The following is a 26,484-nucleotide window of genomic DNA, read 5'->3' as shown; positions in this document are numbered from 1 at the left end:
CTTGGCTACAGAGCACGTTCATCCATTTGAGCCTCTGCCTGGGGGGAGTCTAGTCTGGGCGGGGGTTGCAGTAGGGTGCAGGGGCTGTGCGGGGTCCAGGGCTGCGGGGCAGGATCAGGATGCACCAGCAGAGCTGGGAGTGGAAAGCTCCCCCAGCAGTCTGTGCGCTGGCGTTCCCCTGCTGTGAAGTTAGTGTGGCCCCGGGGGGGGTCTCCCAGGGGGCCTTTCAGCTCAGACGCACTAATGCTCCCATCTCTGCCCCCTGCCCTGGTTTTTAGGCCGCAGCAGCTTCTATCTGGGCACCTGTCAGGATGAGCCGGATCAGCTGGACGATTGGAACCGCATTGCCGAGTTGCAGCAGCGTAACAGGGTGTGTCCCCCCCACATGAAGACCTGCTACCCCCTGGAGTCTAGGGTAAGAGCTGGAGAGGAGATCGCAAATCCCCTGCCTGAGAAACAAACCGCTGACTTACCTGCCCGATGACCCCTCCACTCCAGGGCCAGGCGAGACCACCTGGCTCCCCCTGCTGCCCTCCCCCTGCAGTTGGCGTGTGTGCTCCCCCAGCGATGGGCACTCACAGCCGTCTGTGGACTGTCAGCGGTCTGCGAAGAGCCTTTCCTGGTAGGTCCCCCATGGCAGTGGGTCTTGAATGAAGCAGTGGGTGGGCCGGGGAGGAAGTAGCAGAAATCTGCAGGAGGGAAGAGACCCCACCACGCCCTACCGCCACCCCCACTGATCAGGCTCCGTGCTTAGCACTTCCTTTCTTAGCCTCGGCAGCTGGCACGAGCTCCCTTCCTTTGGTCAGCGGCTTCCCCCAGCTGCTGCTTGTGGCCTGTAGCCACGTTCTTCCAGATCGCAACAGTTCAGTGCCCTTTGCCTCTCCCCCTTTGGAGTGCTGACCACTGACCAGTCCGCCCTCTCTCCCCGCTCTGGGGGTAGGTAGCTGTTAGCCCATTGTCAGAGAGGCCTGCTGGTTGGGGCTGCAGCTTGGGATGCAGGACACCTGTGTTCTATTCCGAGCTCTGCAACTAACTCTGTGACTGTCCGTGCCACCGTTCCACGTCTGTGTAACAGGGTGATATGATGTAGTGAGGCTGGAGAAATCCATTAATGACTAGTGCTCTGATACCATGGCTCCCAGACTTTAAGAGATGTGGCAGGAGCTGCGAAGTGACTTGCCCGAGATGTTGGGTCAGCGTTGGAGCAGGTAGCTGAGCTCTGGCTCTCAGACCTGGACTTGGACAACAAGCCCACCACTTACCTGTGAGCCTCCCTTCAGTGCTGGATTTATCAGCAGTCTGAGCACCTGCTAACTGGGTCGGACTCGGGCAGCTGAGGCTGGGATGGAGACTAAGGAGAATCTAGGCCTGGCCCAACACCTGAATGAATACTGTGCCTCGGTTTTTAATGAGGAGCTTAGGGGTAGTGACAGGGTGGCTAATGGAAAGGAGGGTATGGAAGTAGAAATGACCACATCTGAGGTGAAAGTCAAACTCAAACTGTTTAATGGGACCAAATCAGTGGCCTAGATAATCTCCACCCAAGAATATTAAAGGAACTGGCATGTGACATTGCAAGCCCAATAGCAAGGATTTTTAGTGATTCTGTAAACTTGAAGTATCATAGAATATCAGGGTTGGAAGGGACCTCAGGAGGTCATCTAGTCCAACCCCCTCCTCAAAGCAGGACCAATCCCCAATTTTTGCCCCAGATCCCTAAATGGCCCCCTCAAGGATTGAACTCACAACCCTGGGTTTATCAGGCCAATGCTCAAACCACTGAGCTATCCCTCCCCACCCCCGACCTGAGAATTGCTAATACAGTACCTATTTTTAAGAAGCAGGGTGGTGGGAAGGGATCCAAGTAACTATAGGCCCGTTAGTTTGACATCAATTGTATGCAAGGTCTTGGAACAAATATTGAAAGAGAAGGTAGCTAGGGACATAGAGGCAAACGGTCATTAGGATAAAATACAACATGGGTTTAAGAAAGGTCGGTTGTGCCAGACCAATCTGATCTCTTCGAGAAGAGAACTGATTTTTTAGACAGTTCCTGCATTTCCTGTCTTCCTGGCTGTCAGCAAGGCATTGGATACAGCTCCACATGGGAAATTTAGTTCAATTGGAGATGATGGGGATTAATATGAGAACTGAAAGATGGGTACGGAGCCGGTTAAAGGGGAGACTACAAGGGATCATACTGAAAGGTGAACTGTCAGGTTGGAGGGAGGTTATTGGCAGAGTTCTGCAGGGATCAGTCTTGGGACCAATCTTATTTAGGCTTTTCATTCATGACCGTGACACACATGTTGGAGTGTGCTAATAAAATTTGCAGATGACACAAAGGTGGGAAGTATTACCAGTACGGAGGAGAACAGGAGTATCCTATAAGATCTGGACAACTTTGATAACTGTAGTAATGGAAATGGAATGAAATTGAATAGTGCAAAGGGCAAGATCATGCACTGAGGAACTAACCAGAAGAATTTTTACTATAAGCTGGAGACGTATCAGTTGGAAGTGATAGAGGAGGAGAAAGACCTTGGTGTATAGGTCGATCACAGGATGACTATGAGCCACCAACGTGATGTGGCTGTGAACAAGGCTAATGCAATCCTAGGATGCATCAGGCAAGCTATTTCCAGTAGAGACAGGGAAGTGTTATTGCTCTTGTTCAAGGCACTGGTGAGACATCATCTGGACGCTGTGTGCAGTTCTGGTCTCCCGTGTTTAAGAAGGATGAATTCAAACTAGAACAGGTGCAGAGAAGGGCTATGAGGATGATCCGAGGAATGGAAAACCTGTCTTACGAGAGGAGACTCAAGGAGCTTGGCTTGTTTAGCCAAGACTGTTGTTCAACTGTTGACTTGTTTAACGAAGGCTGGAGGAGATATGATCGCTCTCTAAATACATCAGAGGGAAAAACACGAGGGAGGGAGAGGAGTTATTTAAGTGAAGCGCCAATGTGGACACAAGAGCAAATGGATACAAGCTGGTCATCAACAAGTTGAGATTCGGAATTAGACCATCAGAGGAGTGAAGTTCTGAAACAGCCTTGCAAGGGGAGCAGTGGGGCAAAAAAAACTAACCGGCTTTAAGACTGAGCGTGATAAGTTTACAGAGGGGCTGACTGCTTACAGTGGCATGTGGCCCATCTGTGACTGCTAGTAGCAAAAATCCCCAATGGCCAGGAATGAGATATTAGATTGGGAGGGCTCTGCGTTACTCCAGAGAATTTTTTCCCACGTGTCTTTAAATCAAGATCTGAGAAGGTCAGTGACTCAGCCAGAGGTTCGGGGTCTATTACAGGAGTGGGTGGGTGGGGCTCTGTGGCCTGCAATGTGCAGGAGGTCAGACTGGATGATCACGCTGGTCCCTTCCAGGCTTAGTCTGAGACTGAGCTGCGTGAGAACGTGTTCTCTGCAGGCAGTGTGTCACCAGTCTCCTGTCTGTGCCTGTGTTTCCCCAGCCCTCCCAGTCCCTGACCGTCATCACGGACGAGGAGATGAAGACGGGCGACCCGAAGGAGACGCTGCGCCGGGCCAGCATGCAGCCCTCCCAGATCGAGAGCGCAGCCGCCCGTCGCAGCACGCTCAGCACCGGCTGGGCAGGAGGCATCGCCACGCGGCTGCAGAGGAAGCGCAGTTCAGACGAATCTCACCAGGGCCCAGACACCCCGGAGGTGAGTGGCAAGCTGAGCCCTGCCCCACTCGCTGCATGAGTGAGCCCAGGGGACAGTGCGGGTCCGTTGACTTTCGTGAGCACGCAGCACTGGAAGGGGTGAGGCTGCGATGGGCTCGCTGTGGGGGTTCAGGTCCTGGGGGTCAGGACTGCATAGTTGGCGGCATGTAGGGCACTCCTGCTGATGCTGCTCAGCGTGGCCGCTAGCTCCCTCTCCGAGCGGGCCCAAGCAAGGGGAGCTCGCCTTTCGCGCGCACACCCATTTAAAAAGCCGCCCCCCCCCCAAAAGCATAGGCGGAGCGGAGGGACCAGGGGGGTGAGGGCTGCTCTGGGGTGGGAATGCTCTTCCTGGGCAGGCAGCTGATCGGAGAGATCTCTAGCAGGAAATACGAATACCAACTGGGGGATTCCCATGCCCTGGGCCTGCTGCCTGCACTCCGGCAGCCCTGCAGGATCCCCCTGGAGCACGGGGCACATACAGGTCTCCTCCTGGCCTGGCTGCACGTCCGTGCCGCAATAACGCGCACTCTCCTCTGCCCCTGCTGGGCTGGGGGTGCTGGCTGGGGAGCAGCCAGCCAGGATCCCCACTCTGACTCTCTCCCTCCAGTCCAAGAAGCCAACCAGCTGCTTCCCACGGCCCCAGACGCCCAGAGAGCGGAACGAGGAGCACAAGCGTGGCAGCAGGAAGGGCGAGCCCCAAGCGACCGGCAAGCAGGTGAGCAACTCGTCCGTGCCCCCCGGGCTGACACCGAGCTGGCTTGAGGCCCGGGGACGTGGTTGAGCGGCTCTGGTTAGCAAGGAGGGCTCGGGGTCAGGATCGAGGGCGTTGTCCCAGCTGGGGGGGGATGGGCCGCCCCAGCATGCACTGCTCCAGACTCCGGCCAGCAGCTAGAGTATCCGTCCTGGGCGTGAAGTGACTCTCCGGGCCGGTGGGGCTTTGCCGTGCTGTGTGGAAAGCCCCAGCGCTCCACGGCTCCGCTTTCTCTCCCTGCAGCCTGACCGGCGCCAGTCGATGGCCTTCAGCATCCTGAACACCCCCAAGAAGCTGGGCAGCAGCCTCCTGCGCCGGGGTGCCAACCGGAAAACGACGCCACGTGGCAGCGCTCGGCGGTCCCCCAGGATAGCCACAGCCAAGTCGCCCAAGGGGAAGGGCAAGGTATGGAGCAGGGCATCTCGCCCCCGCCCCACCCGCCTTGTGCTGGCTGTCCCTGCAGGCCGTCTGTTGTTCATGGCCAGGAGCCATTCAGTCTAGCCTGATCTCCTGCAGACCCCAAGCCAGAGCTCGTCCCCCGGGTACCCCTGTACTGAGCCCTGCCCGTTAGAGCCCAGCTGGGACTGCGCAGAGCCCTGCAGGCCCCCAGCTCCCATGGGAGTTAACTGATACGCAGCTGCTGGCGAGGTACAGCTGGAGCAGCATCAGAGCATCCCCCGCTGGGCACAGCACTCCGAAGCTGAGAGCTGCAGGCCGGGGGCTGAACGGTCTGTCCCCGGGAGGGGACAGTGCCCGGACGCTGACCAGGGAGCGATAGCGTCTTGGGCTTTCCCGTCATGGACAAGCAGCCTCACGGGGTGCAGGGCTGGGTTAGCAAACACAGCCAGGAGATGGCTGTCCAAACAGCCCCTCGGGGCTCCCAACCCGTGTCATGTGACCTTTAACAGACCTTGGCAGCTGGTCCCGTGGCAAGGCAGCAAAGCCACCTGTCTCCCTGGGTGTTGCAGGACTCCCAGGCTGCCTGAGCCGCCTGCCAGGCTAGAGGTGCGGTGAGGGGCCGGGCTGCTGATTGCAAGCATTGCGGGCAGCACCGTCTCTAGGGGACCCAGTGGTCACTCATCCCCCTCCCTCTCCCGCCCGAACGCACTAGAGTCTGCTGATGGTGTGTGGGGAGCATGTGGGGGGTCTGCCCTTGTCATGTACAAGCAGCCAGGCGGTCGGTCCCTCCCTTGCTGGGCTCTCACTGTGGGCTATGGTGACGCTGGCTTAAAGATGGACTCAGCCCATGGACCAGCTGGTAACTCGCTCCCCTGCTGCTGACCCTGCCTGGGGGGGGGAACCTCTCCTTCCCAGCCTGCCCCTGCAGCGAACCCAGTCCGCTGCTGGGGGGCTGTGGGCCCTGGAGTGGCCCATGCATGGATCCCTCTGCCTGGAGCGAGGGGAACTGACCTCTCCTGGTTTTCCCTTAACCCTGCATCCGCCTGCCGGAGGAGACTTTGGCTGGTGAACATGCGTGCCCAGGTCTCTGGCTGCCTTACCCTTTAACACACCTGCCCTCTGTCCTTTTGGCTGTCCCCCCCGAAGGCCCGCAGCTGGCACACACCCCTGCAGTTGCTCTGGACCGGCCCCGCAGTGCTGAGACTAACTAGATTGCCTGTTCCCCGCAGGCCAGCCGCAAGTCACCCAAGAACATGAAATTCTAACTCTCTCCTGGCTGAGCCCCACTCTGCTGGGTCTGCCAGGGGCGAAGCTGTCCCGAAGGCGCCATTGTGTTTGGAGCTGCTCCATCAGCCACTTTGGATCGAGCTTTTGCCCTTTCTCTCCCTCCCTGCTCTGGAGCCAGCGGTGTGCTCCCATGAGACCCCGAAACCCAGGGCAGAGCTGGGCAGCGAAGCTGGTACCCGAGTGCTTGGGGAGGACTGCCAGGGACCGAGTCTGCTCACTGGGCATGCTGACAACGGAGGAGCTCTTCGGAGCAGCCCCAGCTGGGGCAGGAAAACCCGGGCGCTGCCCTGCGTGTGGTGAGCTGGCTGCGGAGGTGGAAGGGGGATCCTGGAGAGGGCTCCCCAGCGAGCCCCGAGCAGAGCCTGAGGGAAAGGAGCCCACCCTTCGACGCGCGGCCACGTGCTGTCTCCTGCCATAGGCCAGCTGGGGGGAGTTCAGCATCCGCGTCCCCCTTCACCTGCACGCTGGGCTCCCCTTCCCCTCTCGCAGCCCATGGGCTCTCACGTCTCCCCACGGCCGTCTACACTAAAGGAACCGCTCGGAGGGGGTCGCTGATCTGCTTGGGGGTGCACAGAGCTAGGACTCTGGGGGTGGGAGGCATCATTTGCTCTTCATTGGCTTAGTGGGGATTGGGGGTTCTTACGGGGTCTCTCTTGCGTATAACTCTAGTTTGGGTTGTTCCCTGCAGGGGGGCTGCCTTCCTCAAACACTAGAATCCAGCGGGGGGAGGGAAGTGGGGACCGCAGCCGCGTGGCACTAGGGGTGTTTCCTGTGGGGTTTGGGCACGAAGATTATGTACAGCGGGAATTCCTCCATATCATTCGGATTATACCCTTCCTGGGGGGTTGCACAGGTTCTGCTTGGCTGGCAGCTTCTTGTAGGCACTGTACATAGGGAGGGCAGCCAGGGTCTCTGGCACAGGGGGTGGGGGGTGCTTCCTCTACTGTACAGACAGGGTGGGGGTAGCAGCAGGCACAGCGGCCCCTCCCCCTTCGCTGCGTTGCTTTGGTTTGTATTCTGTGTAGCAAGCTAGGTCTCCCCTGCAAGGTGGAAAATCTGCCAGGGCTGGGGCCAGGAGGGGTCCCCACAGGCTAGGGCCAGCTGTCATTGTGAGGGCTGTGGGTACAGCCCAGCTGCCAGGGGAGATGGGCGTGTGCAGCCCGGGGTGTGAGACTCTGACCCCCGCAGAGCTGGATTCCCCGTGTCCAGCGCAAGGCAGGGCAGGGTTTTAGACTTGTCTCCCAGGGCTGAGATCTCCTGTATCCACCCCACCTCACCTTGCGCTCAGGCCCCTCTTCCAGCTCACCTCAAACTAATTAATGAACTGGGGTTTGCTTCCTGGAGCCCCAGGTTACAATGGGCTGGTCCTCCACAGCTGTGTTAACCCCCCTGCCCCCCGGTTTATCATGGTTGAAAGCTGCTCTTCTGAGCCTTACAAAGCCTCAGGCAGCTGCAAGGAGCGGCCGGGCTGCGTGGGCTCCGGGAGCGGGGCTGGGACTAGCTGCTGCTGGGTTGGGTCGGTGCCGGGGTCGGGGTGGGCGGGGGGCAGCTCTGTGGGGTGCTGGCTGGGAGGCTGTGCCCACTGCCCCGCCTGGCTCTGGCTCCCTCATTTTTACAGACTAAGTAAATTCGGTCTCAAATCCTCTGGGCTTTAACTGCAGAGAGCAGGTCGGGGGGGTCTGCACAAGGAGGGGCCCCGCCGGGCACTCACCTGGGGCTGTCCAGATGTCAGTGAAACGTGTCATTTTTAAACCCTTTCTACGTGTAAATAAACTGTACTTTTCTCCTGATGCCCGTTTCCGAGGCCTTGTTTTGTCTCTAGGGGGTTCCTGCCCTCAGAGCAGCCCCTGCCTGCGGCCGGGCAGGCCCAGAGAGCCACTGGGGCAGGCGTGAGCTAAAGGCTAGTCTCCCAGCCGCAGCAGGACTCGGACGGAGCCACGGGCCCAGCTGGCTGCTGGACCCTGCAGGCAGTTTCACCAGCACCGAGGGCTGCAGTCTGCTGGGGCCACACTGGGTGAACCCTGCGGGTGAGGGGGGCACACAACCCCCTCCACGGAGTGAGCGGCTTCTGCATGTCGGCAGCCTGTTTGCCCTCCGACCATGCCATGGACCTACCTCCTCTCCAGCCCGTCCCCCCTCCAGGAGCTCACACTCACAGCCTTGTCTACCCTCCCCGTCAGACCTGGCCACCAGCACCCATCCTTGTGGCCCTTGCCTGAGTCTCAGGCTTTCTGCTTCTATAATGGCTGAGTTAAGGAGCCCTCTCCTCACCCAGCTGCATCTCCTCCAGCCCCTCCTCCTGCACCCTTCCCTCTGGCTTCCCCCTGCCCCTTGCATTGTCCCAGAGCTGCCCTCTGGCTCACTCCATGGGCTTCCCCCTCTCCATCCCCTTCAAGCTGGTCCTCTTCCCTGGAAGGCCCCTTCCTGCTCCACCCCTCCAATTGCCCTCCTGCCCCCTCTGTTCCGCAAGACTTCACCTCCCCCCCATCTCTGCCCCGCTGTCTCCCCTATGCCCAGATCAGCCCCCTTCCCTGACCCACGAGGCTACTCCCCTCTGCCTCTCCCTCCGAGACGGTGGCTGAGATGGCTACAAGAAACCGGCCCAGCCAGCACAGAACATTGTGTTTTTATATAATCAAAACAATGCGAAGTGGGTGGAGAGCTGGCAGCGAGAGGCCCTGAGTTGCTGGTCTCCCAGCCCCTGCCCCAAGCAGGTGCTGCCCTCCTGGGCATATAACAGGCAGAGCATTGCTAGCTGCCCCCTTCGGTCATAGGCTGGGTTGGCAGCAGGGGGTGGCTTTGGTCACCCCACTTCACTAGGGGAGAGAGTGACACTGCAGGTAGGGGTGGGGGGCAGCCCTGTTACTGCTGCTTTGGGCCCTCGCCCAGAGGGCAAGTCCTGCGGGAGCCTCCCCCACCAGCACCTTGGGTCTGGGGTGGGGAATCTAACAGAGAAGCTGAGGGCTGGGGCTGAATCTGGCCTTCCCCCTCCGGGGCAGCCAAGCTGCGGCCCTGCCAGGCTGCAAGCGGACACAGGAAGAACAGAGTGGGTGGGGGGGAGGGCAGCTCAGCTGTGTTGGCCGTGGAGGGAGGCTGGCATAGCCTTGCCAGCGAAGTGGCACTTGGCAGCCATAGGCACAATATCGCTGCCTCTCGCGGGCTGGTGCTGCTGTCCCTGTGCTCCGTCCATGCTCTTGGCCCTGGAGAAAGCCAACGTGCGGTTAGTGCCAGGCTGGCAGGTGCCGGCCGTTCCCACGCAGCTGGTGCCTAGCTGGCCCTGGGGCCCTGCAGAGGATCCCACTCTCACAGCGTGACCGTGCCCGGCCTCCAGGCCCCATGCAGGGATTGCCTCCCTCTGGCCTCCATCAGGTCTGGGGGTGCAGGCTGATTCCCTGCACTCTGACTGAGCCCCTTGCTTTGCCCACTGGTGACATGCAGCTGTCACTGGGGTGGAACCCAGTAGCTCTCCACCAGCTCACGGCGAAGAGAAGGGGTGGGGCTCCAGGGGCAGGGGAAGCACCAGTTTTGAGCTCCTGGCAGCTCCCCCCCCCACCTCTTGGGAAGTGCTGTACAGCTGAGAGTGAGGCAGGGGCTCCAACCCCATAAGAACGGCCAGACTGGGTCAGACCAAAGGTCCATCCAGCCCAGTATCCTGTCTGCTGACAGTGGCCAATGCCAGGTGGTAGGTGGCATTGGTGGCAGGTGCCCCAGAGGGAATGAACTGAACAGGGAATCAAGTGATTCATTCCCAGCAACTTGCAAACAGAGTCTAGGGACACCATCCCTGCCCATCCTGGCTAACACCCATTGATGGACCTATCCTCCATGAACTTTATCTAGTTCTTTTTTTAACCCTGTTCTAGTCTTGGCCTTTACTACATCCTCTGGCATGGAGTTCCACAGGTTGACTGAGTTGTGTAAATAAATACTTCCTTTTGTTTTTTTTAAACCTGCCTTTATTTCATTTGGTGACCTCTTGTTCTTGTGTTATGAGAGAGTAAATCACACTTCCTTATTTACTTTCTCCACACCCGTCATGATTTTATAGACCTCTATCCTATTCTCCCTTAGTTGTCTCTTTTCTAAGCTGGAAAGTCCCAGTCTTATTAATCTCTCCTCATACGGAGCTGTTCCATACCCTTAATCATTTGTGTCATCCTTTTCTGAACCTTTTCGAATTCCAGTATATCTTTTTTGAGATAGGGCGACCACATCTGCACGCACTAGTCAAGATGGGGGCGTACTATGGATTTATCTAGAGGCAACATGATATCGATCCCTTTCTTAATGATTCCCAGCGTTCTGTTTGCTTTTCTGGCTGCCGCTGCGCATCGAGTGGATGTTTTCAGAGAACTATCCACAGTGACTCCACGGACTCTTTCTCGAGTGGTAACAGCTCATTTAGACCCCATCATTGTATATGTATAGCTGGAATTGTTTTCCAACATGCATTACTTTGCATTGATCAACACCGAATGTCATCTGCCACTCTGTTGCCCCGTCACCCAGTTTTGCAGGATCTTTTTGTAGTTTGTCACAGTCTGCCTGGGACATAACTATCTTGAGCAGTTTTGTATCACCTGTGAATTTTGCCACCTCACTGTTTACCCCTTTTTCCAGGTCATTTATGAGTATGTTGAACAGCACGGGGCACAGCACAGACTCCTGGGGGACCCCACTATTTACCTCTCTCCCTTCTGAAAACTGACCATTTATTCCTACCCTTTGTTCCCTGCCTTTTAACCAGTTACTTACTGATCCATGAGAGGACCGTCCCTCTTATCCCATGACTGCTGAGTTTGCTTAAGAGCCTTTGGTGAGGGACCTTGTCAGGGGCTTGGCAATGTGGCCAGCCCATGCCCACACGCTCCTCCCCATAGCCATTAAGGGCTCTCACCAGTCCACGCTGGGGGTGGTCTCCAGGGTCTGGACGTCCTGCCTTGTCTCCTGCTGCGGCTCCGCAACCTGGGCTGGCTGCTCAGGGTCCCAGCGGACAAGTGCCTTTTCCAGCCCGGCTGGGTTCCTCACCACACACATGAAGGAGGTGCTGCTGTCCCGCTGGGAGAAGGAGCAGAAGTGCAACTCCCGGGTCAGGAGGACCCCGGTGCCCCTGGCCTCTGTTCTGTGAGGGAAGAGGCAGGGGCTTGACTGGGGGTCAGCGAGGGCACCGGAGAGCTGTCATTGGCCTAAACAGCCACCAGGTGTTGCCCTCTCCCCACCCCAGAAACAGCTGCAGGGGCAAGCTCCCAGGGCATGTCTGCACGGGAGCGAGGGGGTGAAGCCAGGGTCACTGCACCGCACCAGGGCTCTGCTTCTCATCCGCTGCACAGCCCCCTCCTTGCTGTGAACCACAGGGCCTCTGCGACCCAGGCCAAAGGCTCAGCGCCGCTGGGCACCTTCACGGGCAGGCCCGCCCGCTGCTGAACCGATTCTCCTTTAGCTCCAGGGGGCAGGACTTAAGTCCTTGGACTGAGATTCTCCCTCCCCAAACTACCACGGCCCTGAGCCTGTCCCTGCCAGAGCCCTGGATCCGAAGGGGTGAGCTGCTGGGGGGAGGGTCCAGAGCCAGAGTCAGGCCACCCAGCCAGCCCTGCTGCAGGCTCTCCACCCTGGGAGTGGGGCAGGTCAGCGGGCCTGGGGGACCCCCTCCCCCCAGCTCGGGGTGTTTACTCACACAACATCCCCTTCGCACACTGCCAAGTCCAGGTACTGGTCCTCCACGAAGGAGCCATTTGCCAGCCAGTAGATGAGGGTCATCCCCGGGAAGGGGCTCTTAGCCTGGCAGCGGAGACTGAAGCGTTTCCCTGGCCAAGGAGGCAAAGCGACAGGAAGCTGCGATGTCAGGGGCCAAGGCAAGGGCAGGTCCCCTTCAGGGCCTGGCTTCGGGGTCCCCTAGCGGCAGTGGGCCAACGGCCCTGCCTGCCAGAGGAACATCGCCATGGGAACTGCATCCCTGCCACGGGGGAACATCGCCATGGGAACTGCATCCCCATCAGGGGTGGGGGGAACATCGCCATGGGAACTGCATCCCCATGGGGTGGGCCCCGCTGCTGGAGGGAACGCCAGCCATGCTTGGAGATCCCAGTGCCCCCCAAGGGGCTGGACATGCTCAGCGCCTGGACACCCTCGTGCTGCTCAGACTGGGGGCCTCTCCTTTAGCCTGGCAGGGCCTGCACTGGGCTGGGGCCTGTGGAATTGCTACAGGTGCAGAGTGTCTGGTGTGCGAGGGGGAGTCAGGGCTGCTGGCCTCCCCCCGTGCACGCTGGCCGTGCCCCAGGCCCTACCCGCCCCCAGCACCTCATTGGCACTGCACCGGGGCGAGTGAGCATGGCTGGGAGCCGGTGTCAGGCGTCGCCCTCCCTCCAGCTCACTGTGGCTTGAATAAAGCTGGGGGACGACAGGGCCAGGTGTGCAACCAGGACCTGCTGTGATTGATTTCCCGCCCCCACGCCCACACAGTGCCTGCAGTGCGTAGCTGGACAGAGAACGTCAATTACCCAAGGCGGGACTTTTCACAGGCTTCAGGGGGGTGATGATCTCTGGGCGCAGGCTGGAAGCTGCATCTGAAAGGAGAAGGGTTTGGTGAAAGGCAGTGAAGGGCGGGGCTCCCTAGGGCACAGACTGGCACCTGGGCAGTGCACAAACAACATGGAGGAGGGCAGAGCACCTGCTATACACATGGGGAAACTGAGGCACAGAGCAGTCAGGTGACCAGCCGTGTGGTGATAGACTAACTCTGGCAGAGGCAGCAGTAGCACCCTCAAGTCCAGGCTCCCAGCCAGGCCTCAGGCCGGTGGCTGCTGTACCTGTTAGAGGGATCCCAGCCTGCCGCACAGCAAGACACAGAGCTCAGAAATGATGAACGTCACCCTGGGACAGCAATATGGGCACAACTTGGAGGGGCAGAGGGGGAGCTGACCCTTCCTTTTAAAGCCAACGAGCTTGTCCCTCAAGCCCCCGCTAGTTAGAGTGTTGACCTGGAAGTTACTTTTTAACCTGTGGAACTCACTGCTGCAGGAAATTATTGATAGGAAGTCAGAGTTTTAAGGCCAGAGTTTTAAGACCACGTCTGCTCATCTAGCCTGCCCCCCAACACTCCCGGCTGACACAGGCCAGAGAGCTCACCCCCGCACATCCCCTGCACTAGCCCAGTAATGGATGGCTCACTGAGGGAGAGTCTCGATTAGCCTCCAGGAGAGGAGAAGTCCAACAGGTTAGACAGCTCCAGTAAAAGCACCACACTTTGGGGTGGGGGGGGGGTAGCATCTGCAGCGGCCTGGGGACCTTGGCCAAGTTGCAGCACACGGCGAGCTCACACCGTCCGTCTGTCCCCACCCCACTACACCGGAATGGGGACAGAGCTGTTTGTCCCACACGTTCATGAGCACAAGGACCCTACGCTGTCCGGCCGCCCTCGCCTTACCTGAGCTCTGGAAGTGGCTGCAGAGGAGGACTAGAGGGAGCCAGGGAACAGCACCCATCACACCTGGGAGCACAAGAGAAGGCAGCATTAGCATGGCTGGGGTGGGGAATGGGAGCAGCCCACGGGGTGCTCCGAGCCACAGCTCCCCACCTAGAGCCAGGCCTCTACTACTGCTTGGCTGTGTGACCCTGCCCCTCATGGTGCCTCAGTTTCCCCATCTGTACAATGGGGTAATGATACAACAGGGGGCTCAGCTTGCTAACAGGTACCCATCAATACCTTAGGCCCCAAGCCCTGCATTCACCCTGCTGCTCCTTTCCTCTACCTCACCCCCGCAGGCTCCGTCCCAGCACTGTGCCGCCCCCCTCCCCCGGCTGCCCCAGGCTCTTACCCTCCAGACATGGAGGTGAGGGACACAGGACAGGCTGCAAGGGCCCAGAGCCTCAGAGGACCAAAATCGATGGCAGCTCAGGCCCTGAACCCCTTGGAGGCGCTGGGCCCATGTAACCAAAGCAGCCACCTGCCTCCCGCCCCGACACCTCCCCACCTCTATGGCTGTTGCTCCTCACACTAGGGCTGCGTGAAGGGCAGGGGATCGAGGAGATCCCCTCGAACGCCTCACAGCTGAGCCCATCCTGCAACCGCAGGAGCAAGGGGGATGGGAACACTTCCCCCAGCCCCATCACTTCTGCCCTTCGGAGGAGTTTGGCACTGTAAGATTTCCCTGCCGGCCCCAGCTCCCCCATCTGAGCACAGTCACTGACCGCCTATGATCTCTCATGTCACACAGAGGGAAACTGAGGCATAGCAGGACAGGAGACTATGATTAGAGTGCTGGGCTGTCAGTCAGGGGGTCTATACCTGCCTCTGCCCACTCGCTGCCCCTCTGTGCCTCAGTTTCCCCTCCCACTTTTCTTGGAAGCTCTGCGGGGCAGGGACCATGGCATACACCACCAAGCGCAACCACGGCAGTGATCCCCTCAAGTAATTAAGTGCCGTGGCAAAGGCCAAAGCCAGGCGGAGCCGGTTGGCACTGACCCACCGGCTCCCCAGTCCAACCCCAACAGCGCCCGCCCCAGCCCGCCCGGTAGCGAGACAGAAAGTCACCAGCCCATGTTAGAACCACTGAGGGATTTTTTTTGGGGGGGGGGTGGCTCTGTTCTGGGGACCTCCCCTACACCATCTCATGTTGGAGGGGGGGTTCCCAAGAATGGAGCCCCCAGCAAATCAGCCTCTTTGTGGCAGGCTGACAAAAAAGCTGTCCTGAAAGGAAACATACCAGCTGCCTCCCCCGCCCACCACCCGTGCCCCACGTGCGAGCAGCTGGGCCTTACCTGGGCGCCTGCGGGCCGGGGCTGGGTCCATCCTGCCAGGCTGGGCTGTCTGCTCGGAGCCGCTGGGGGAGGAAGTATTTATCATGTGGCTCCCTCAGCAGGGGGAAGTCCCCAGCCACTCCTGGCAGGAAGGGGGGTGAGTCAAAACCAGACTCCAGCGAGAGACTGTTGAATTGGAATTCATTTGCAAATTGGATACAATTAACTTAGGCTTGAATAGAGACTGGGAGTGGCTAAGTTATTATGCAAGGTAACTTATTTCCCCTTGTTCTTTCCTACCCCCCCCCCACGTTCTTGTTAAACCCTGGATTTGTGCTGGAAATGGCCCACTTGATTATCATACACATTGTAAGGAAAGTGATCACTTTAGATAAGCTATTACCAGCAGGAGAGTGGGGTGGGAGGAGAGAAAACCTTTTGTAGTGGTCAACACCCATTTTTTCCATGCTTTGTGTGTATAAAAAGATCTTCTATACTTTCCACGGCATGCATCCGATGAAGTGGGCTGTAGCTCACGAAAGCTTATGCTCAAATAAATTGGTTAGTCTCTAAGGTGCCAAAAGTCCTCCTTTTCTTTTTGTGAATACAGACTAACACGGCTGTTACTCTGAAACATGGAGTGTGTGTGTATAGGGGGGAGTTCCCTGATCACCTTTGACACAATCCCCACACAGTGGTATGATCCCCCTGCCCCCCAGGACCTAAACCTGGTAGCTGACCTCACCCGGCTGCTGAGCACCCCTCACCTCCCTGAGACCCCCCCAAGCTGCTGAACCCCCCACTGCCCTGAGACCCACTCCCCTGGACGCTGACCCCCCCCATCACCCCAAGACCCACCCTCCCCAGCTGCTGACACCCCTGCCCCCCAGCCCTAAGACTGACACCTCCCACCGCCCAGAGACCCACCTTCCCTGGCTGCTGACACCCCCACCCTCAGCTGCTGACCCCCAACTCCCAAGATCCACTTCCCTGGCTGCTGTCCCCCCCAACCACTGCCCAGAGACCACCCCTCTGGCTGCTGACTCCCCCCGCCTCCCTGAGATCCACTCACCCAGCTGCTGTTCCCTCCCATCTTCCTGAGACCCACCCACCCACTAAACCCCCCCTGCCCCCGAGGGGCTTTTACTGGGTTAAATACAACAGCGGATATCGGGTCAGGCCCATGTGTCTGTACATTTCATAGTCAGTGCTACTGATGTTACCCAGTGCCTGCTGGTGGGTTTCTATGTCCACAGAGCCACGCACTGAAAGCTCAGAATTACCATCGGAGCAGCTGTTGGGGGACGGAGGAGGTGGCGTTTTGGGCAGTGAAGCAAAACGCATAAAAGTATCTTGGGCTTATGGGCTCAGTCCATATAGCTGGATGGTTCTGCTGAAACTCGTAGCAGTGACACAGCTAACCACGGTGAGAGGGGGAGTAATCATTAGGTTTCAGAGTCAACAGTCCAGTGACATGAAAGAGGATAGCGCACACCTCTCACAACTCATGTTTCAGGCGGGTGGCAGATAACACTGCATCCATTACATGGGGGGAAAGGCAGAGGTTTTTCCTCCCAACCATTGATGGTTTGAAGTGTAATTTTTAAAAATTAAATCAGGTGAACTGGATACAGGAAGCCCAGGGCCGGACCAGCGGGGCGAGGGGGTGGCCGGGATCACGGGGGATCAGCAGGGCCGTACAAGCGGGGCGAGGGGGTGGGCCGGAATCGCGGGGGATCAGCAGGGCCATGTGTACGTCGGGAGCCCAGGGCTGGACTAGCAGGGTGAGTGGGTGGCCGGGATCATGGGGGATCAGCAGGGCTGTACCAGCGGGGCGAGGGGGTGGGCCAGAATCACAGGGGAGCAGCAGGGCCATGTGTATGTCGGGAGCCCGGGGCTGGATTAGCACGGCGGGGGGGGGGGGGGGGAGGGGGCTGGGATCGCGGGGGACCTGCGGGGCCGTGTGTACGTTGGAGCTTGGGGCCGGATTAGCCGGGGGGGGGGGGGGGGGAAGAAGAATCATGGGGGACCAGCAGGGCCCTGTGTACGTGGGGAGCCCGGGGCCAGACTGGCAGGGTCAGCGGTCAGCCAGGATCATGGGGGATCAGCAGGGCTGCATACATGGAGCCCGGCCTGACAAAAGCCGGGGCCTGTGGGTTAGGACTGACCGAGCGGTGTGGGGACTCCACTACTGGCCCCATAAGGTGCTGAGCTTTGCCACAGCAGGGTGCTGAGGATCTGGTGGCTCTGGCTCCAGTCCCTGCAGCTGCTTGGGGGCAAGACAACTGCTGCCTCATTCTTCCCTAGAAAGCAGCGGGGCCCACCCTGAAACCACAGCGGGGCCTTTCTCTCGAGCCCTGCCCAGAACCGGGCTCCAGGGAAAGCCCCCAGCCATGCTGAGCTAGTAAATTTTAAGAGATCGTAAGCGAGAAATAACAGCACAAAGCACATAAAACAGAACATGCATACTAAGCTTAAGATCTTAAAGAAACTGTCCCTAAATCTCTGACTGGCAGAAGCCGGGGGCAACAGGGGATGGACTTGGTGATTCCCTGTTCTGTTCATTCCCTCTGGAGCCCCTGGTTTTGGACACTGTCAGAAGACAGGACTGGGCTAGATGGACAATTGGTCTGACCGAGTGTGGCTATTCTTATGTTTGAAATTGGCCCATTTTACCAAGTGAATCAGTTCAAAAAAGAACTAGATAAGTTCATGGAGGATAGGTCCATCAATGGCTATTAGCCAGGAAGGGCAGGGATGGTGTTCCTGGCCTCTGTTTGCCAGCAGCTGGGAACGGGCGACGGGGATGGATCACTTGATAATTGCCCTGTTCTGTTCACTCCCTCTGAAGCACCTGGCATTGGCCACTGTCGGCAGACCTGACACTGGGCTAGATGGACCTTTGGTCTGACCGAATATGGCCGCTCTTCTGTTCTTAGATTCCTCTGCATGATGGCCCTGTCCCTCTTGTTTACCCCTATGCCAGCCTCTAGCAGCTGCGAGTTTTATCAACAGTGATTTTAGATGCACTTCCAGCTTGTCGAGGAAAATGCAGAGTAGGGTCAGGAGTGTCATCGCTTGCTGCAGAAACCCAGTAGAAACACCCCCCCCCCTTCGATGGGGAAACCCCATGAACTTCTCCAGGAGATCTGGCAGCTGGCCGCTCCATTTAACATATACTTTACTCATACTGGAGAGGGCTAAATTGTTAATAAACTCATATTGCTCAGATTAAGAAGAATGGGGAATGAAAACCCTCAGGGGCCGGATTTCTGCATCATAAACAAACGAGAAAGGGCAAGACCTGCTCATAGCCATGCAGTTGATCCTCCTAGAGGAAGTATTTACAACTCTGATAAATTCTGAGTAAGAGCAGTTACACAAATACTGACACTAAGTAGTACAAGGGGACAGGAAGGGTTTAGTGTGGGTCAAGGGGAGAGAACAGGAAATACAGGATTAACATCAGACAGATCAAACAGACTGAGGAATAATCCCCCACAGACCGGGGGAAGCACCATTGCTTGAACAGGGTATCTAGCCCTTCTGAGGGTTGTGCCTTCCCTCCCTCCGTCCACGCCCCCCTGGAGCCAGGGCCAGGAGAGGGGCTTTGACTGGGGGGACAGGCGAAAGGGGACCCAGGCTGGGGCCAGGGCCAGGTGGGAAGCTGGGGATGGGGTGAGGTACAGGGCCGGGAAACACCCCACAGTTCGGGGACCTCTGATCTAAGCACTTACAACAGCATGCGGGGAACAATCCTGCATGGGGAATGGAACCAGGTGACCCAACTGGTCCTTTCCACCTCCCCTTTCTATCGTCCCTGTCAGCTGCTGCCTTGCAGGTCCTGGTGGAAAGAGCGACTAAGATCCCTCCCATAGGGCTGGGAATCTGGGTGCCTGGCTTCTTTTCTCAGCTCTGCCGTGGCAAGCATCCACCTTGGGCAAGTTGCAGCTTCTCTGGCTCAGTTTCCCCATCTATAAGAGGAGGAGAATACCTCTAGGGGGGACACAAGGCTTACCAGGTATACCGACTACTGGAAGCGGAGAGGAGTGGCACTTGTGCGCGTGTTAAGGATTTGCTTCTGCTTGCACAAGAGAGCGGAAAGAAGGGGAAGAGTCGTGAGTGCTTAATGGCATTGCAGAGGCAAGGCAGCTGGGGGCCCTCAGCAGGAATTTGAGACACCCCATCTCCCTCATCCCTGCAGTGTGTTCTCCCTGCTGCACTAGGGCTTCCCCCATTTCCTACGGGAGATATTCCACGATCTCACCACTTGAGTCCTTTCCGGTGCACACTCTACGTTTCCCATGACTCATTTGCATTTCCAGCTCCACGCCCTGGACTCACCCTCAGCAGTTCCTCTCCCCCGCTGATGTTGACACACTACAAATATGTATACTTGTTCTCCCCTTGATTAACGCAACTGGAATTTAAATTTCATTCTTCCGAAGTCAATTGCTCTCGCCTCTTCTGCAGCTCCGTTCCTCTTCTCCAAACTCCCACGGGCTTCCAGGAAGACGAAACCAAAAGAGAAAACAGGTGGTGTTCCAGTTCTGATGTCATGGAAGAGGAATGGGGATCTTGGGGCAATCCTTCTGAAAAATGGAGCCCTGAATTATTCTGGCCTTTCCCCACCACCCTACCACTGCCCCTTCACAGAGCAAACGAGCTTGTTGCCCAATACCGCCATCCCGGGCCTGCTTTCCTGTTCTGCACCTAGCCCCATGAAGTAAGATGAAAGGCTGTGGCTTGCGTAGACCCCAGCTGAGTCGAGTGGTCAAGTCACGTGGCTACGGAATACTTTACTACTTTCCACCCGTTATGCCCACACACTAATAACCTCTGAGGCTAGGACAAGGAGCAATGGGCTTAAATTGCAGCAAGGGAGGTTTAGGTTGGACATTAGGAAAAACTTCCTGTCAGGGTACGTAAGCACTGGAATAAGTTGCCCAGGGAGGCTGTAGAATCTCCAGTAGTGGAGGTTTTTAAGAGCAGGTTGGACAAACACCTGCCAGGGATGGTCCAGATAATACTTAGCCCTGCCATGAGTGCCCGGGAGGCCTTCCAGTGCTGTGATTCGAATGCTTCATGCCATCCAGTCATTGTGTCAGGAACTGGAACCAGGTTAATCATCCTCCAGAAAAAGGCTGCCGCTTCTCCTTGAGCACGGGTCTGTCACAGAGCTATTTAGGGGTTTGCACACAGGGTCACTGTGCAGGAGGGAATGAAACCTGGTAACTGCCATCGTTTGTAAGCACCCAATCACTTGTTTCGTAGCAGCACAGCTGCTCTTCCCCAAACCCTCTGGCTCTCCTCCACTGCCTCCAAGACTTTTCAATAGTCATTGTTAGTAGCAGAGGGGCCGTCACCTACGACATGGCAGAAGACTTGGATGCAACTTCATTGAAGAGGACAACAAACTATGGAAGAGGAAAGAGGGGGCGAGGAGGAATATCCTCCCCCTACGTCCCCCACAATTGCGTTGCACCTCTAGGCTATGTTCAAATCTGGCTAGCTCTTCCTCCAGAAGATTTCTAAGAGCAGTCGTCTTCTGCCTGGCCAGAGGCTATCGGCTGCGATCTTTAGGTGCTACTGGTTTACAAGTGGGAACAAGACCCTGTTGTTCTAGGTGCTGCAGAGATACATAGTAAGAGATGGTCTCTGCGCTGAAGAGCTAGACAAGACACATTGAGCGTGGGAGGGGAAACCGAGGCAAGGGAAAGGATGTGTCCCAGGTCACATAGCAGGTCTGGGGTAGAGCCAGGAATAGATCCCAGGGCTCCAATCTCTCCTAGCCCCAGACCCCACTGCCTCTCAGATAGCTCACCCAGAGCCACCTCCTCCTCTCCCATCTCGGTCACTCCTTCCTCTCCTGCCTCCCATTGCAGGCTCATACAAAACAGCTGCCAAAACAGGTCTTCCTCCCTGACCTTGGCTCTAGTCCCAAACGACCATCCTTTGAGGAGATTGAGGACACTCTGAAGAGCCTGTAGCCTGCTGCAGTCTCCTGTGGCTGAAGGCATACACCCACCATTGGGTAAGTCAGTCCATAGTTTAGAAGTGAGTCTGGATTCCTTGTGGACACTAAGCTCTTGCATTCTACCTTTGCCGGTTGGCAAGAGGACTCCATCCCACCCTGGTGGACAATGACCTGTCTTGGGGATACGCAACTCTCTGCTGGACCACAACAATATAGTGTATCTGGGCATGAAGCCATTAGCCCTTAGGAAACTCCAGCGAATACTGAACATGCTCCAGGGCAGCTCCTCAACAACACACCTACACATCACACCTGTGCTCGGCCATCAGCACTGGTTTCCCACAGACTGAGTCAAGCTCAAGGTCTCGGTCCTTATCTCCAAGGCACTCAATGGCATGGGCCCAAGCTATCTAAACGATCGCTTGAAGCTCTGGGACGAGGCCCCCGGTCAACATCTCCACTCTTCTGGCACAATGGAGCTGTCGACTGCAAGGGGAGAGCCCATTCGTGCAAGACACTGAGCTTTCCCTGGGGCTAGTCCCCAGCTGTGGAATATATTCCCACAGGTGCTAAACACTGCCTCAAGCCTCATCGCTTTCTGTTCTAAGTGCAAGATGCATTTCTTTGACCAGGTCTTCTGTAACAAAACCACGTTCCCCAGCAAACACAAAAGAAATCAAGTTAATTAAAAAACCCTTAGTTTTCCCACTGGAGAGAAAGAATCAGACATGACAAAGGCTAATCATGACACTTAACACACTTCTGGAAGGGGCTCAGATACCAGGGCAATGAAAGCGGTTTAAGAACCTGAGTAGATGGAACCCTGTGCTTTACATTCCTCTGGGCCAGGTCCCTGGCCTGGCCAGTCTGTCTGGTGATGCCCATCTTCAGTCTGGTAGAGGGGGGCTACATAAGACATATGCCAAAATATTCAGTTCAACTTAGACATTTATTAAGACTGGAATTGGAATGAAATTCAAGCTCGGCTCACACCACCGGCCTGAGATGCACATGGTTACGATGTCCTGTATTTAGCTCCATTCTCCCATTTGACTGAACTGCTCTCCATCCCTATGGGTACGTCTACACAGGCAAGGGGTGGGCTTCAGAGCCAGAGCTCCAGCCCAAACCCTATCTAGACAGCTATCTTTAGAGTGCTAGCCACACCCCGCTACCAGGCTGGGCTTGCCGGTGCTCAGTCCCGGCACCTCTTCTGTCAGTGGTAAGCAAGCAAGGTCATGCCCTTTTGAGCCTCGGCGCCTCTTTCTTTACAAATGAAAGCACTGGACGTATCCTCATGCTCCTAGAGTCACAAAGGGCAACCGGAACAAGACTGGCTTCTGCTGTTGCTCTCCCCTTCCAATAGCGGAGCAATGCTCTGTACTCCTCTGCACCCCAGATTTTGGATGCAGTCCTTTCTAAGCAGCACAACACATCTTGTCCACACTAGGAAAGTGACCTGTTGAGAAGCCGGCGCTCCTGCTCTTCCCTCCATAGATACTGAGGAGAGTTGGTTGTTAGTGTAGACAGAGCCAAACCATTTCCAGCTGGAGTTGAGGGTGGATAACCACCATTCTTTATTTTTCAGTGTAAATAAAAAAAAAGCATCTCGTGCCCACTAGGTACATGTACAAAAAGCTAAAAACACCATTAAACACAGCAGCCAAGCCAATCACTGCCGACCAGTCCAAATGATCTCCCTCGGCCACACCCCAAACTCCGGTCAGGAAAAACCCAAGAGCGAATGGATTGATTTTTAGACCACATTGCAAGGTCTGACTCTGGCTCTGTCCAAGCCAGGGGGCGTGTGCACATTGTGAGGGCCCAAGCAACTTCCAAAGCTGAGGTCAGTCTAGCAAGAATGGCCCCCAGCCATACTGTCTGCTCAGGTATCTCAATTGATCTGGGGGGGGGGTGGGGTGGAGAAGGGAAGAGAGAGGGGTGGGGGTAAGGGGCGTGGAGCCCAGAAATTGCTCTGGACCAAAGGGCTTTGCGCTACAAAGGCCCATCACCGTAAGCTGCTGAAGAAGGTCGATAAGCTGCCAGTGCAATCTTTGGAGGACAGGTGTAACATGCTCCACGTGATCAGCACTCTTAGTAGAGAGGCAGCTGCATTCTGCAGTAGCTTATGTCTCGGTGTAGTCTTCATCTGTAGCCCCAGGCACACAGAGGTGACCAAGGAAGGAGCCACAGTGGCGAGGTCCACGTGCGATAGGAAACGGTCGCCCTCCTTAGCCAAGTGAAGACTGCAAAAAAGTATTCTTGGCTGCCCTTGCAGCTTTTTTGGCCACCTAGACTATGGGCAGAGTAACAACAGGCTGTCCCACACCCTCAGCTGCAGGGGCAACACCAGCCTCTGTTTCCAACAACCGACCAGTAACACCTACGTTGGGATTCACTCGCTCATCCAAGCCCCGTCTGCACCAGACACCGGGAGAGCAGGAGACCCGACTACCTAGGTCCAGTGAAGCAGAACTGAGATCATCAAGATACCAGTAGAGAGATTGTTTAGCCTGCAATTCTCTTGCAGCTGACACAGACATATCAAGAACCAGGAGTCCTTCTCCTAGGGTAGATGCACCATGAAGTGTGCAGCAGATCAGGTGGGACTTTAAGCCTCCAAAGGCGGCCAGCTGATCTGGAAAAGGTTAAACCTTGAATTCCCCAGCTGTGGTCTATGTTACACCAGGACCACTTTGGGAAGCCCTTGGAAGCATAGAAGGCCACCAGGAACCATTACAATCTGCTGTGCTTCACAGAACAGATACAGACAGAAGTACTCCCTAATAGGTGTTCAGTTTAACAAGGTCTATTGCACAAAGGAGTCTGCAAACATTCCTCTGAAGATCCAGACTTTTGACCGCAATGGCCTCATCTGTGTGAGTCCATGATACGGTGTAATCAGCATCAGAATGGGACGTGTACAGCGCTTAATTTGTGCCAGGACTGAGCAGTGGCACTTCTAGGCTTCACAGTTCATAGTCCCAGCATTTCTGGGCTTGCCACATCAGTTACGAATGTAAAAATATTGCTTAAGCCCTGGCACCTCTTTCATTACAAATTAAGCACTGAGCACCTATCAGAACTGGTTACAATTAAGTTACTTCCTATGGACATAGCCCCATTTTCAAATGCTGATACGAGGGCCTTGGGTCCTCCTTGATCAAAGAAGGCTAGATTAGTCTTTGCTCTTGAGTAGCCGTGCCAATCAGTGCGGTGTGCTCCTGCCTCCTACCTTCTGGCATTAGAAAAGGTTCAGAAAAGGGCAACTAAAATGATTAGGGGTTTGGAACGGTCCCATATGAGGAGAGATTAAAGTGACTAGGACTTTTCAGTTTGGAAAAGAGGAGACTAAGGGGGGATATGATAGAGGTCTATAAAATCATGAGTGGTGTGGAGAAAGTGAATAAGGAAAAGTTATTTACTTGTTCCCATAATACAAGAACTAGGGGCCACCAAATAAAATTAATGGGCAGCAGGTTTAACAGAAATAAAAGGAAGTTCTTCTTCTTCACACAGCGCACAGTCAACCTGTGGAACTCCTTGCCTGAGGAGGTTGTGAAGGCTACGACTATAACAGGGTTTAAAAGAGAACTGGATAAATTCATGGAGGTTAAGTCCATTAATGGCTATTAGTCAGGATGGGTAAGGAATGGTGTCCCTAGGCTCTGTTTGTCAGAGGGTGGAGATGGATGGCAGGAGAGAGATCACTTGATCATTACCTGTTGGGTTTGCTCCCTCTGGGGCACCTGGCATTGGCCACTGTCGGCAGACAGGATACTGGGCTGGATGGACCTTTGGTCTGACCCAGTATGGCTGTTCTTATGTTCTTCCAGAGCAGACCAGCGCCTGCCCATCCGAGCCCAACCCCGCCACTCCCCATTCCAAAAGTGTTATGTAGCCACCCAGGCCAAACAGTGGTCTAGATTTTTGAGAATGGCCTAGTGATTTTGGGTGCTCCACTGGAAATGTCTCGACAGGGCCTGGTTTCCAGAAGCTGGGTGAGCTGCCCTTTGAGTCTCTGCCCCCTTTAAGGCATTTGCAGTTGAGCACCTAAATAAAATCTCTAGTCACCCTTGAAAAACGAGGCCCGAGTGGTAGCACATAGTATCTGAATACTTTATATAGCGCTGGTTCTTTGAGGTCTTCAAGGGCTTTATAAAAGGGTGACTAACAGTGATCTCTACTACACAGCTGGGAAAAACAGAGGCACATGGAGAGGAAGTGACTTGACCAAGGTCACACAGCAAGCCCGTGGCAGAGGTGGGAACAGAATCCAACAGCCCTCTGCTGGAGCCCTATACCACATGGCCTCTTAGAGCTCAGAAAAGTCACACTTTACCGCAACTGAACATGCAGAGACAAGCCAGCCAGCCAGGACTGGCTGTAAAACTGGTCCCAAACCGTAAGACACATGGAATTCACTTAACCAAAGTAAAATTGACAGGGGCAATGGGCATGGCCTGAACAAGTAACCCCACCCCACATACTCACCAGAGCTCTTGTGAGGTAGCTGCAGAACCCGGCAAGCAAACAATGGATTTTTGAGTTACTCAGCCAGCAGCTGAGATCAGAATCCAGCCATTCCCTGGGCTGAATTGCTCTCAGAGCCGTCCCTTGGGTAGGTCGAATTGGGGTGAACACCCCAGGCCCCGCGCTTTGGGAGCGGGGGGGCCCTACGCTTTGATAAAAAAAATCAGGACTGTCCTGATATTTAGCCCTTTATCCCGACCAATGTACGATCTGGACGCCATTTGTCCCGACATTCCGGTGAGGAGGCGGGCGGGGTGAAGAGGTGAACTGGGAGGTGAGTGGCAAGCGGGAGGGGGCCGAGGAGCGCGGTGGTCAGGTGGACGGGGCGCTGGACAGAGAGGACACTAGCAGGGAGGTGAGTGGCAGGCAGGCGGCGAGGAGGAGAACGGCGGGCGGGCGGAGGGGAGGAGGTGAGGAGGCGAGCAGCGGCCGGGCGCGCTGGGCAGACAGCGAGGGGACTGCAGGGAGGCTGATTTGTCCCAGTCCCCGCATCCCCTAAGGATGGCCCTGCTAGCTCTAGTGTCAGGCGCTGTTCAGTCAGCTACTCATTAACAGCAACGAGCAGCACAGGGCTTGGGGAAGGTGACATGTTTATGACCTAAACTAACAGCCACATTTTCTCCCCTTTCCGACAGTGTAAATACCTAGATAGATCTAGTTCATACTGATAAAGTGACCCAGACCCAGCATTATTTACCCTGCTACTTTCCATCCCCCACCTCCCCCAATCTACGCTGCAAGTAGAACCAGGGCTTGACATCCAGATCGTGTCACTCATACCTGGTGAGTCGGGGCCACCAAACACTCTTGTGACAGCCACGTGTCATCTGGGTTTGTGACTCTGCATCTACACATTGCATGACCACGTTCACATGGGTTTAATGGGAGGGAAAAAGGGGGAAAACCAGCCAGCCCACAGTGGGTAGGGATAGATTGGTCAGAGGATGTTCATACAGAGGGATATGAGCACAGTCTAGCAGAGAGAGGGAAGACAACTTTTCCAGCCATATGACAGTCTAGGCCGCTATTAGGGGAGACATATGGTTCGCTGCCAATGGAGTATTAACCACATGTGGGGTGGACACAGGTCATGTTTACAGCCAACCATGCCAATAACTGG

General features: G+C 56.2%; 2 protein-coding genes across 10 annotated transcripts in view; one reads left to right on the top strand and one right to left on the bottom strand.

The window, feature by feature from the left end:
* Positions 1-7,908, top strand: part of NUMA1 (nuclear mitotic apparatus protein 1) — a 63,425-nt gene extending 55,517 nt beyond the window's left edge. For all 7 annotated transcript variants that reach the window (XM_084630625.1, XM_084630626.1, XM_084630628.1 and 4 more), the window contains 5 exons: positions 279-415; positions 3,470-3,682; positions 4,289-4,396; positions 4,676-4,837; positions 6,061-7,908. In XM_084630625.1, the coding sequence (XP_084486751.1) occupies positions 279-415; positions 3,470-3,682; positions 4,289-4,396; positions 4,676-4,837; positions 6,061-6,096 (656 nt within the window). In that variant the 3' untranslated portion in view covers positions 6,097-7,908. The remainder of the gene's footprint in view (positions 1-278; positions 416-3,469; positions 3,683-4,288; positions 4,397-4,675; positions 4,838-6,060) is intronic.
* An 820-nt stretch (positions 7,909-8,728) lies between these two features.
* Positions 8,729-25,752, bottom strand: IL18BP (interleukin 18 binding protein). Of its 3 annotated transcripts, none has more exons than XM_084624452.1 (6): positions 25,326-25,752; positions 13,542-13,604; positions 12,616-12,681; positions 11,793-11,922; positions 11,016-11,240; positions 8,729-9,318 (listed from the first exon to the last, which is right to left on the bottom strand). In XM_084624452.1, the coding sequence occupies exons 2-6, from the start codon at positions 13,597-13,599 to the stop codon at positions 9,186-9,188; spliced, it is 612 nt and encodes a 203-aa protein (XP_084480578.1). In that variant the 5' UTR covers positions 13,600-13,604; positions 25,326-25,752; the 3' UTR covers positions 8,729-9,185. The 3 variants fall into 3 exon arrangements, with proteins under 3 accessions (XP_084480578.1, XP_084480577.1, XP_084480576.1); XM_084624451.1 differs by lacking the exon at positions 25,326-25,752 and adding an exon at positions 14,876-15,107; XM_084624450.1 differs by lacking the exon at positions 25,326-25,752 and having other exon boundaries at positions 13,542-14,594.
* Positions 25,753-26,484: the final 732 nt, after the last annotated feature.

Source organism: Lepidochelys olivacea (genome assembly GCF_965140295.1).
Source record: "Lepidochelys olivacea isolate rLepOli2 genome assembly, chromosome: 1".
Lineage (NCBI taxonomy): Eukaryota > Metazoa > Chordata > Testudines > Cheloniidae > Lepidochelys > Lepidochelys olivacea.
The sequence above is the reverse complement of the archived record's forward strand: the minus strand, read 5'-3'. Positions and strand labels throughout refer to the sequence as shown.

Coding starts and splice junctions, on each gene's coding strand:
- IL18BP (XM_084624450.1), bottom strand. CDS start 13,740: ATGAGGGGCAGGGTCACACAGCCAAGCAGTAGTAGAGGCCTGGCTCTA. Junction 11,923..12,615: donor TGTGAAAAGTCCCGCCTTGG/GTAATTGACGTT, acceptor CTCCTTGGCCAG/GGAAACGCTTCAGTCTCCGC. Junction 9,319..11,015: donor ACCACCCCCAGCGTGGACTG/GTGAGAGCCCTT, acceptor GGCTTTCTCCAG/GGCCAAGAGCATGGACGGAG.